The sequence below is a fragment of the Micrasema longulum genome, unplaced genomic scaffold (genome assembly GCF_059751315.1).
Source record: "Micrasema longulum isolate JH-2025_06_02 unplaced genomic scaffold, ASM5975131v1 h1tg000261l, whole genome shotgun sequence".
Taxonomy (NCBI): domain Eukaryota; kingdom Metazoa; phylum Arthropoda; class Insecta; order Trichoptera; family Brachycentridae; genus Micrasema; species Micrasema longulum.
The window spans coordinates 2140708-2153711 of NW_028277465.1; the positions used below are offsets into that span (position 1 = coordinate 2140708).

General features: G+C 33.2%; 1 protein-coding gene across 3 annotated transcripts in view; it reads left to right on the forward strand.

Annotated features, from left to right (window-relative positions):
• Dnah3 (dynein heavy chain 3, axonemal) overlaps positions 1–13004 on the forward strand; it is a 54882-nt gene that overhangs the window by 30280 nt on the left and 11598 nt on the right. For all 3 annotated transcript variants that reach the window (XM_088224079.1, XM_088224080.1, XM_088224081.1), the window contains 16 exons: positions 358–484; positions 875–1082; positions 1191–1386; positions 1593–1697; positions 1780–1941; positions 2094–2401; positions 2627–2794; positions 3546–3781; positions 5896–6079; positions 6166–6302; positions 6489–6626; positions 7001–7238; positions 7806–8013; positions 9086–9336; positions 9429–9586; positions 11101–11260. In XM_088224079.1, the coding sequence (XP_088080205.1) occupies positions 358–484; positions 875–1082; positions 1191–1386; positions 1593–1697; positions 1780–1941; positions 2094–2401; positions 2627–2794; positions 3546–3781; positions 5896–6079; positions 6166–6302; positions 6489–6626; positions 7001–7238; positions 7806–8013; positions 9086–9336; positions 9429–9586; positions 11101–11260 (2984 nt within the window). The remainder of the gene's footprint in view (positions 1–357; positions 485–874; positions 1083–1190; positions 1387–1592; positions 1698–1779; positions 1942–2093; positions 2402–2626; positions 2795–3545; positions 3782–5895; positions 6080–6165; positions 6303–6488; positions 6627–7000; positions 7239–7805; positions 8014–9085; positions 9337–9428; positions 9587–11100; positions 11261–13004) is intronic.

Consider the following 13004-nt stretch of genomic DNA (forward strand, 5'->3'; position numbering starts at 1 on the left):
ATCAATGAGGAACTAATGTTTAATTATAATGCTAAACATTTCTGCAATGTATTAAAAAAACAATGAAAATTGAACACTCTAAAGTTATGCTGTCATTATTCACAAATTAATTCTCCAGTATGCCATTTAATGGACTTTCACAGATCGTAGCGATGTCAGAAGCTTATGAGGGAAGTACAATGATTCAATTACATCATTTGTGCATTTACATCATTTGAAAAATTCCCAGAAATGCAATAATTTTCTGAACGAGCTAGAACATTATATATTTTTTTTAAAACAATATTTTTTTTGACTGAATTTAAACTGAGTTATATGTTATTAAATCTGTATGCTGCTAAAATTGCTGTCTCTTAGGTCAAATGGTGGAAGATTTTTGGGGGCCTTCTTTAAAGCTACTGGGAGATATGAAATTCTTGGAATCACTGAAGACTTACGATAAAGACAATATCAATCCAGCCATCATGAAAAGAATTAGAGATAGGTAAGTAGAATGTTTTTTACTATCAGTTTTTGGTCTTGTAGTATCTAGTATTACTACCTACTCTAGTTAGTATTACACTGTTCTACATATTTATTTACTATTATTTGAACCAAGTACATTCCCCTTTTTGGTCTATTTGTCTCTTTCAATATATTACAACCTTTTTTTTTCACAATAATAATTGATGGTGAATTATAACAAAGTAAATTCCATTCCATTAAAACGTACAATGGTTTAGACTAATTGTAAATGGCACATCATTAAAAAAAAACATTCAAGTAGCAGCAAAGCTGGGTTTCTGTAAATATTTGATCCAAAGTTTCGATACTGTCATGGAACTATAAATTATATTTGACGAAACTGTGTTTTAAAGTTTCTTCTCCTTTTAAGATATATTCCGGACCGTGAGTTTGACCCTGCAGTTATAACAAAGATCTCTGCCGCTTGTGAAGGTTTGTGTAAGTGGGTACGAGCTATGGAAGTTTATGACAGGGTCATAAAGGTTGTGGCTCCCAAAAAAGCCGCTCTCCTTGAGGCAGAAGAAGAATTACAAACCCAAATGTACACACTGAATCTCAAGAGGTCTCAACTGCAAGGGGTCTGTATTTTATTATGGTTTTAGGATACTTAATAAATAACTACCGTTTTTAATAAAATCCAAATAAATTGTATTTTCATTAATATTTTTTCTACTTTATCTCCGCAGGTCTTAGACAAGCTCCAAGCACTGAATGATGAATTTGCAGAATTCACAAGAAAAAAAAAAGGTTTGGAAGATGAAATCGTTTTGTGCACACAAAAATTAGAACGAGCTGAGAAACTCATCGGAGGTTTGGGAGGAGAAAAAACTAGATGGTCAGAACTGGCGCATTTACTCCATGAATCTCTATCCAATGTTATTGGTTAGTGCCATTAATCTTATTAGTTTTTTTTTTATATTATTGTTCCTCTCTACAAGACAAAAGGCTCTAGAGTACAGGAATTATAGAGCTGTCAAATGGTGAGAAGACATAATTATGTTTCATACCGGACAATGACTTAAAATTGCCCTATTTTTAATGTTTAGTAAGGATGTGATTATTTTACAATATATGTTTTGACATTTTAGGTGATGTACTTTTGTCATCCGCATTCTTGTCTTATCTAGGGGCCTTTACAGTCAACTACCGTAATGAACTTATTCAACTTTGGAATAAACAATGCATTTCATTTGGTAAATATGTACTTTTTTATCCAATTTGATTTTTATGTATATCCTTAATAAGAGAAATCGATGAATGTAAATAAATTTTCAGGTCTTCCGTGTTCGAAGAATTTCTCTTTGATTACAACTCTCGGTGAACCTGTTGTTATAAGAGATTGGAACATCGCCGGTTTACCAGTCGATAACTTTTCTATTGAAAATGGTATAATTGTTAACAAAGCTAAGAGATGGTCTCTCATGATAGATCCTCAAGGTAAAATACATCTCAATTCTCATTAAACATCCTCACATGTACAGAAAGCCATGGCATCGTTAGACCATGTATCTGGCCTTGGATCTCAATAAAAACCTATTGTTTCCACAAATAATTGAACATCAGTACCCAGTGAACTATTTCTATTTCAGAACAAGCAAATAAATGGGTCAAAAATATGGAAAGAGGAAACACTCTAAAGGTCATCAAGCTATCGGACCCAAATTATCTCCGTACTTTGGAAAATGCCATTCGTCTTGGCTACCCAGTTATATTAGAAAATATCATGGAAACATTGGATGCTATATTGGAACCAGTTTTAGTTTTGAACATATTTAAAAGTGCCGGAATGGATTGTATTCGCCTGGCTGATAATATTATTGAGTATAATAGAGATTTCAGGTTTTATATCACAACAAGATTGAGAAATCCTCATTACTTACCCGAAGTTGCTGTTAAGGTAAAAATTGCCATGCAACGTATTTGTTTTCTTTTTGCAGCTTTTATATCAAAGTAAGGTCAGCATATCTATTGTGTTCATCGTCTTTACCACAATTCTTTATATTCAGAAATATTTCTTAATTTATTTAGCCAAAACTTTGCTTTTAGATGCTCCGATGTCACAAGGCTCCAGTTATTTGTATGCTAAATATGTATATTAAATCTTATGCATTTGTGTTTACAGGTTACTCTCATAAACTTTATGATCACCCCCCAAGGTTTACAGGATCAGTTACTCGGTATTGTGGTAGCAAGAGATCGGCCAGAACTGGAAGAGAAAAAGAATGAACTCATTGTTGAGGGAGCCAACAATAAGAAAACGCTTAAACATATAGAAGACCAAATCCTCGAGGTTAAAAAGATTCTGCTTTATATATACATTTTTCATTTCATAAGCTTTTGTCACCTTTTATAGCTAAGCTTAGTGTTGTGATATTGGCATCAAAGAATAATAACTGAAGTAAAGGCTAAATTCTCAATGACTTTCACTACTACAAGACTACAGTATTTTTCCATTTCATAACCATTGTAACTGTACTCTTTAATCTGTTTTAAAATAAATATATTAAATTAATTCTGCTCACTCTCTAGAGACTTTTAGAACTCATTAATTTTAATTGTGCAGTGATTTATATTTTTGCTGTTATAATTCGGTTGAAATGTTTTTTTTTTTAAGAAATATTAGCATTCTTATGGCGGCCTCCGTAGTGTAGTGGTCAAGACGCTTGACTCACGCACGGAAGGTTCCGGGTTCAATTCCTGGTGAGATCACAAAAATTAAAATGTGATTTTTCTCAAGCCTGGGTGTTCTGTGATGTAATTCACCATTGTAATTGGGCCTCCTGGACTGTTGTGGTGCAAAAAATAAAAATAAAATAAAATAAAAATAATATATGCAAATATTTCATTTTGAGGGCCATTTCCAACGAGTTGTAAATAACTCACTATTAGAAAATGGGAATCAAGTTGGGGTAGAGTGGGATTCGAACCACGGATCTTTGATCCGTGAGTCCGAGACACTAGCCACGGGACCACAACCCGATTTATTTATTTATTTTTTATTTATTTTAATTTTCATTGTATTATTTATTCATTTATTACAGGTCCTCTCTGGGGAAGGTAATATCTTAGAAGATGAATCTGCTAATAGGATTCTGTCATCAAGTAAAGTTTTGTCAGAAGAAATTCAAGAAAAACAGAATGTGGCAGCTGTCACTGAAGTAGAAATTGATGAAGCAAGAGCTGGATACATACCGGTTTCCAAACACAGCTCTATCCTGTTTTTCTGCATTTCAGAATTAGCCAACATAGATCCGATGTACCAGTACTCATTGGCATGGTAAGACAATTTTAATAGTTTGACCGTCGTTTAGCGAAACCGTCCAATTTTGCCCGCTTTTTTACAATTATGTTGATTTTCTCAAAAAAAACTTAATTTATGCTTTACTTTTTAATTATTTCGAATGACCTTGGTAATCATTGAATTGGGTTACAATTGTAAATTCAGTCATATTTAAATGCAATTCCAAGCAATTTAAAAATTTTATGGCGGGCAAAATTACCTCCATGTTCGTCCATGTTTGCCCGCATCCATTATTTATTGAGCTGTAGCTCATATGGCGTTCTTGTCTTAGAACTACTTTATTGAATTATTAATTCAAGGGCAAAGTTGTCATTTGAACATATTTTCAATGGCTAACTAATAAAATATTTGTCTAAAAACAGTTAGGCAAATTTACCCGCCGAATTCTATTTGTTTTCATACAAGCAATTTATAAGCCTTAGGGTTGTCGAAATCTGGTTGATAACTTTTGAAAAATTAATAAATCTTGTTTATTTAAAGAAATGTTTTATTTAAGTACACATACCAATAATCCTAGTCTTAATTACCTAAATGACAATTATTTATATCAGGTATGTAAACACATTTTTCGAAATGGCAAATACTTATACCTATGTTGTGAGAAATAATAACGGTTTCGGGAATATAGTTAATGAACAACTAAGAAGGAACCAGACGACATCAATTTAAAAAATGAATAGAAATTATTTCGGAATCTAGGTCCTACGAATGTGAAAAAATACTGTTTGAGGGTGGATAATAATGGAGGCTGGTTAACTCTAGATATAATAAAAATGATCTCATATAAAATCAAATTGTATACCTTGCGAAAAATGAGAAATGCTTCAGAAAATATTAAATAGCAATATAAGGAATATAAAAACACATTATCAAATTAATTAAGAAAGGCAAAGAAGTAAATTATTCACAATAAATATAATACTTTTGAAAATCTAAAATACCCAATTTGTGCAAAACCTTCATAATAGTTTTAATCTAATTTAAACTAATTATCAAAATAAGAAAGTGACAAACCCTAACACATTTTTTCGTTTTGGCAAAATTGACAACCTCAACTTATGGGGGTTTATTTTCCCATCGTCATAATTCTTGATTTAACAGCACATAATATAAACAGGAAATGATATGAAAACCTTTGTCTATATCATGCAACAAGAAAAATTTACCCTTGTCTTTGCCATCGAGCAGTATATTAAAAAACACAGAGTCGTAATTAGCCCGCAACAAATTACACGCGGACATTGACAGGTTCTGACAAGCCACTGAGTAAAGTTGGTGACAAAAACTTCTGAGTGGAGTTTGTGACATAAATCTACTTTCCTCCTTAATGTAACAAATTTACCGAAAATAAATGGAAATATATTTTTTTAAAGGTTGAGCATAGATTAGACTCTTTGGGAAAAATATCCATCAAGGGCAAAATTGAACGGTTTCGCGGTAACCTTTTTGAGAGCAGACAGGCCAAATATACAGAGTCTGGTGTGGACATTTCGAGCTGTGAGTTTCTCAGAAATACTCAATGATGAATTTTAAAAGCTTTCTGGAGCTTACCAACAGAGCTGGACCTACCATTGTTTCAGTTGGCACAAAAAGCCAGACACTTGCTTACAAGGGATGGGAGAATAACATGTCCGTATTAATTTACAAATGTGTTTATTCCTGTCCCTTTTTAGTTAATGATGGGGCGCTAGATCTCATTTAATCCGACGATGTTTACCTACATAAAATAAAAATGAATAAACAAGATGAGAGCCTTTGTTTTGCATTAGGTGATTGCAAATAAAAATATCTGAATGCCAATTTTTACATTGTTGCTTCATATGAAATATATTTATAGGCTGTACTTCTTTCTCAATTTTTTTTTTAAATATCATAAATCAGTACAGTAAAATATATTTGTTTTATGCATCCCCAATGATAATGATAAAAAATCAATTCATTGGGGACTTATGTAATTTAATAATTTTATTACTCTTCTGTTAATTCATTCTTTTTTGTGTTTTATTTCTATTTGTATTGTACCTGTGAAAGCCATACGTTTTATTTTTTTTAAAGCAAACTAAACGCTTCTGCTTTTACATTTTATTCAGGTTTATCAATCTCTACCACCAATCGATTACAAATGCTCCTAAAACTGACACACTGAATGAACGTCTAGATTGTTTAAATAACTTCTTTACTAAGAGCATCTACAAAAATGTTTGTAGGAGTTTATTTGAAAAAGACAAACTAATATTTTCATTTGTACTCGCACTGGGAATCCTAAGATCTAAGGTAACTATAAATAATTTAATTATAAATCGTAATGTTTTGCAGTTTTGAAACAACAGATTTTATTTTTATTTATTGTTTGATAATAGGGTAAAATCAATGAAGAATTGTTGGGTTTCCTGTTGACGGGGGGAGTTGCTTTAGAAAATCCTTATCCAAATCCGGGACCTGAATGGCTCTCTGATAAATCTTGGTCTGAAGTAGTAAGAGCTTCAGCTTTACCTGGGTAATTAATTAGTTTAAAATATGTTCGTGTTTAAAATATGTTTGTATGAAGTAGTAACAATAATATATAACTAGGTGGAATGGAGTGAGATTAAATAAATTTAACCTTTTTAATTTATTTATGCATAAACTTTTTTTAATTGCCATTTTTATTTAGTGTGATGTGTGAAAAACTTTGTTTTTTCAGACTTGAAAACTTTAAAGCGACATTTGAAAAAAATATAAAGCAATGGAAAGCTTTCTATGACAATACAAATCCTCACACAATTCCCTTTCCAGAACCATTTAAAAATGCAAAAGGCTTGCATAGGCTAGTATTGCTAAGGTTTGTGTTTTTTATAGTGACTATGACTAATGACTAATGAGTAATATTATGATACACACTGAATTAATTAATAAAACTTTTTTGCTTGTTTGTATGATACAAGATTATTTACTAGATTTCTCGATTGCTATGCCAGTTCCTTGCAGAGTTAAAACAGGTCATGTGGAATACTGCTTGCATTTATTTAGGCACATAGCTGTACATTCATACATTTTCATATATAAATGTACCTGCGTACATCTAGTTGTTACAACTGTAGACATGAACAATTTTTTTATATAATCAGATTATATCAAATGTACTTTGGCCATTTTAGTCCATTAAAAAAAAATATATTGCCATTATGTTCATTTTTAGTATTATTAAATCTACAGATGTATTCGTCCTGACAAGATGACTCCTTTGGTGCAACAGTTTGTGGTGGCAGAGTTGGACCATTCCTATATAGAGCCTCCGCCATTTAACTTAGAGGAGTCTTATAATGACAGCAACTGTTGTTCTCCTCTTGTGTTCATATTGTCAGCGGGATCAGATCCCATGGCTGCTCTGGTCAAGTTCTCCACTGAAAAGGAAGTTGTCAGCCTGGAGACTATTTCCCTGGGACAAGGACAGGTAGAGAGACAAAATGAACTAATGTGTCATTAAGTGTACATTTTCACTTACTTTCCACCGAAGATTAAACAATAATCTGTCTGAAGCAGGTCATTTCATCCATGTTGCTAACAGATTGTTCTTGCAGTATTTTTTTTACATGTTTTCATAAGTGTGCCTTTTATTTATTTTATATTTAGTAAATGATAGAAATAAATTAATGTTGCTTGTTAGTTGGTGACCATACAAGAAATGGAACCGATGACAGATTATCTTTTCAATTTTATTAGTCACCTTTTATTGGCGCGAGCTTAAACTTCAGATGTTTTTTTAAAATAAAAACATTATCATAATTTACCTAAATATCGTTTCAGATAATGGGAATCTAACTGTGGTAGAGTTGGAACCTCTGTTCTCCTGATCTGGAGTCTGCAAATGTACCGTTTGACCATACTGGTCTCAATTTATTTTGCAGATTCAAAATCGCACAATATGTTATATGTAGAATATGTTATCCTTGTAAGATTGAAACATAATACAAACATAATGACTTTTTAATGTCCTTCTGATCCGAATGACAAATTGCAGGGTCCTATAGCCTCGGGAATGATCCACCGAGGAATTGTATCAGGGGGTTGGGTAGTTCTACAGAACTGTCACCTAGTAGACAGTTGGATGGGGGAATTAGACCGTCTGTGTTCTGAGGTCATTATACCACAAAATACACATCCCAACTTCAGATGCTGGCTTACGAGCTATCCATCTAGAACATTTCCAGTGTCTATTCTACAAAATGGTAATATACGTTTATTTTGATTTGATCATGTTTAGGTTCATGTCTATTAAGAAATAAAGCATTTTTGTACTGTAAATGTGTTGGTTACATAACGATTTACTTAAGCATTGTGTGCTATGCAGCTGGCTTTTGAGCACACTGGTGCAAATTGAAATATTTTAGGGGAATTATTTTAAGTGAACTAAGTCAAACTCCTGGCTCTTACTAGAGCACAGGACGTGCTCAATGAAACCACTCCCCGGTTCAAACAGATTTTCACCTTTGGCTCTGAAGGTCCACCAAAAATTCCTAAATTTACATTTTACCTTTTCTGTGCCACTAGGTATTGCTATTGCATTTCCCAGCAGGCTGCGAAATTTTAAGAAATTTTAAGAAACTCTCATTTGAACTTTTGTCGTGTCAATAATTTTAATGATTCCTAGTGTTTCATCAAGCTTCTAACAGAGATGTCTCCGAGTGTACAAAATCTAAAATCGTTCTGAATACTTGACCTCGACGCGTAAAGCGCGTACAAAGGCATTCATCTTTATGTCCTATTTTTGCATAGCCGGTGCTCCGAGCACGGAAACGGAGAGCGCATTTGTGCGCTTATGGCACTTGACCAGTCAAAAAGAAAACTTTCCTATGTGATTGATGGCGTTCATCTACAACCAGCCAAAAGAATGTGGCAGATATTAAAAATTGTCTTTTAATTCTCTTCTTGATGCTTGGCAATCACGATGGGAATCTTATCCTTCAGAGCGGGTAACCTTTCCTTTTTTCCCCTAATTCTGTCAGTAATTAAAGTCTCTTCGAGTTGACCCTGATCACTAAATGACCCAATTTTTATCAGACCATGATTATTTTATTTGTGCATATAGGTGCCAAGGATACCAGATTCCAGAAAGCTCCTTTTAGCAACTTTTCTCTTTCTGTGACGAACAATTTTTTTCTTTGCTTTAAGACACTGCCAAGGAGACTTGTATGATGTGAAAAATTTAGGTGCCTATTGTAATGTGTGTATGTTAGAAATGTAATAAACTTACTCTCATAACTCATAATGTATTATATGTTTTTTTGAATACTATTCTAGGAGTAAAAATGACAAATGAGGCGCCAAAAGGACTAAAAAACAATCTATACCGCTCCTACACCACAGATCCTATTTCGGATCCAGAATTTTATGGAAAATGTCCCCGTATGGATACATGGACACGCCTCTTGTTTTCTCTTTGCTTTTTCCATGCCCTTATCCAAGAAAGAAAAAAATTTGGACCCCTCGGATGGAATATTCCATACGAATTCAATGAATCTGATTTACGAATCAGTGTGCTCCAACTGCAGGTATATTTCTACGATAAGACTAAGTTACATCAATACTTTTTCTATGAAACCTACAGGAAATAACTTAAATAATGATTAACGTTTTTTTGCAGATGTTTTTAACTGACTATGAAGAAACACCTTTTGAAGCTTTAGCATATCTTGCTGGAGAGTGCAATTATGGAGGTAGAGTGACAGATGATAAAGATAGGCGTCTTTTGCTCTCATTACTTTCAATATTCTACACTCCTGAAGTTCTCCAAGATCCAAAGTATGTCAATATTGTTAATTATTATTAACATTATTATTATTATTGTGTGAAAGTAACAAGCAAAAAATTTTAAGCATAAAATAGTTAATATTTCCTTTTCCAACAGAGATGGAGAACAGTTTAGAGATGGGAATATGGAAGTCTAGGCATTCCCTTCTCTAAAATGTTCTCCATCTCTGTTGTAATTTGTTAATCTTAATGATTCCCTATGGCGTGAAATCCAGTCTTTTGTCTACAAATATTTGGACAAACTTAAAATATTGTAATTCCTTTTCTCCTATTTATTTAGTTAATAATAATGACTAATTGTTTGTCTTGACATGGACCACCAACTGTTTGGCGGTGATATAAATTATGATTAGATCGATTATTAAGATCTTTCTATAAATAAAACAAGCACAAAATTATTTGAGATAAGGTATTATAATGTGTAATTATGAAAATTTCACTTATTAAAGACTGCATACTGTTTACCAACTGCTGAATTCTTGGTTCGGTTTTGCTCAAAGCCAAATGCATCCAAACAATTTATTTGTTTATTTTATATTATTAAATGCGCTGAGAATCCCTGCTCGTACAAGTATGTAGTTGAAAATAGTGTTAGGTATGGTAAAGCAATTTCTCAAATTTTTGGGAAAAAAATTGCTTTTTGGCTCCAGAAATCTTGTCTCTTGAATCTTGCACTTACTGTCGTGTTGCATTTCAACTAACTCTTCCTGAATCTCATCATACACATCAGAATTGTTGATAATGAAAGGGTTGCGGATCAGTGTCTGAGTACCTTTGTTCTCGCATTCAGTAAAATAACGATCGAATCGATTTTTTAACTTTTGCAAATGGGTGTAATGTTCTTTTGTATTTCCTTTTTAATCTCAACACACTGTCCGTTTGCAGATTATTAGACTCAAATACAGTTTTTCACATTTTTTATCTTAGGAAGTAATTGTTAGACCTGTTTTGTAATTTATTTATCTAATCGTCTTTTAAAAAAATTCTTAGAGCTTCGGGTGCTTTCAGGGACCGCCTGTTAATAACCACTGCTCTAAAGTTTAATTTTTGACTTCCGATGACCCCTCATCATCCGAATATACCGACTCATAATGATAAGTTTGTCTAGATTGTCCATTTTCCGCCACAATTTATTGCTCAGGTTTATAAAAATAAGTTATTAAATTAGTAGATTAGTTAATAAAATTAAGTGATCACGGCCGCTGATGACGGCACCCCTCTCTTTAAGTTGACACCTTTGATCACCGTTAGGACGGCCGTCTAGTTACGCCCACCGCATCATGGCATATTATGGCCGCTAGATAACAGCATCGCTCTCTTAGGAAACCACAGCTCAAGTGCGCAGTATAATCAACTAATCATTATTTCATCTGTTCACTGACCCAATCTGTAACTACTCTTTAATGCTATTGTTTTTGCATCCTTGAATTTATCTGGCAGAAGTTTGCCTGTTTTTGATCCAAGGAAAACAAAATGATTACTAACTCAAATTTTTTATGTTACAGTTATTCCTTCTCACCGAGTGGTATTTACACAATGCCACCAGAACTAGATCAGCTCTCTATAATTGATCATATTAAAGCTCTACCGCTGATCCAAATGCCCGAAGTGTTTGGACTGCATGAGAATGCAGATATTACAAAGGATAACCACGAAACTGCTAGTGTAAGTTGAGGGCATTGGAAGCAAAGATAGCAAACTCCCATTTTGGTGTTTTCGAGAAAAATAACAAAAACTGCTACACTAATGCCAAAGAAGAGTCTTCATGTTAGAAATGTTATTTTCACTGAACTTAAACTTTGAGATAATAATAAATTAGCTTTAACTGAAACACGAATTCAAAAAACTTTCTTAATATTTGTATGGCGCGGCCATTTTGAAAATTTCAGTCTCAAGCCTGTCATTGGTCGAATAAAATGGCTGATGGATATTGCTATGTTTGCTTCCAAACTGTTTTCAAACCATCAGAAGTATGATTTTAAACTACATTTGCAACTCAACTCATGATTTTTATCAAATAAAGTTGATAAACTACAGAATGACATCATAACCAAAAAAAATCTTTTTTTGGAGGTTGTTATCTTTGCTTCCGATGCCCTCAGTTATAACTAACTAACCTACTTGCCCACCACGCCTGCATTTCCGGGTTCGATTCCTAGCAAGGACGGGCGAAACATAAATATATTTACTGGGTGTTTTTTCACTGCCATGACTTACCTTATGTATCATCATCATCATAATTCCCTTTCCGCACCTAATGGCGCATAGGGCACTGCATTGGTGCACCAATCACAGAGTATCTTGATCATTTTTGTTACATGATGGTAAGATGATCAGTCTTACGCTTCAGATACCGATCCAGGGATTATGAAATATTCTAGTGTAAAAATACCCTTTTAAATAAATATTTCATATCACCCATGTCGGGATCGAACCCGAGACCTCTAGCTTGGTAGGCAAACGCGCTAACCATTACACCACGAGGCCGACAATCCTATTACAAATTATTGCTGATATACTACTATTGTATTTATATCACAAATTATTGCTGATTTGTATTCATATTTGTGAATTTACTTTTTTAAACGTTCACCACGAAGTGTAGTGGTTGGCGTATTCGCCTACCGTTCTTGAGGTTCCAGGTTTGATTCCTGGGCTCGTATTACAATGGGAAGTCAACAGTTATCTTAAATTTTATGTGTAAAGTAAAATTAAATTTTCTGTAGGAAAGATATAATATGCATAAAAAAAAATCCTAAACATGTTACCGACAAAGATACTTTTCATACACATTTTCGTACAAAAATTTCGATTTTGCTGGGAAGGTTGACATGAAATATTTGTTTTCAAATGTGGTTTTACACTGAAGTATTTTACTGTCCCTGGACTGGCACCTGAAGCGTAAGACTGGTCACCTTACCTTCCTAAACAGATGATTGAGATAAGCTACATTTGATTTAACAATTCGGTGCCCTATGCACAATCACATTCAGATAATAGTTTGGTGATGATGATTTAAAAAAATATATTTTAAGTTTTATGGATTTAACAAAGAATGTTCTCTTAGGAATTCTTGTCCACAAGTATATAATATATCGTCTATTCAATTCTGAACTATCGTAAACGCCAAAACATAAAATGTGCAAGATAATGATTTTTTCGACTTCACAAATGGTACATTCCAGAATAATGTAAACGCCATGTTATCGTAAAATTGTTACAAGAGAGAAAATCCTGTGAAGAATTCAAAGTATTCAAATAATTACCTTTCAAGAGTATTCTAGGATTTTAGGATTTTATTTATTTATTTTTATTTACTACATAAAATATTTTATATACAAAGGTAATTTAAGAGTCCTCCTCGATAGGGAAATCTTTTCTGAGGAGGACTGTACAGTGTTTAATTAAT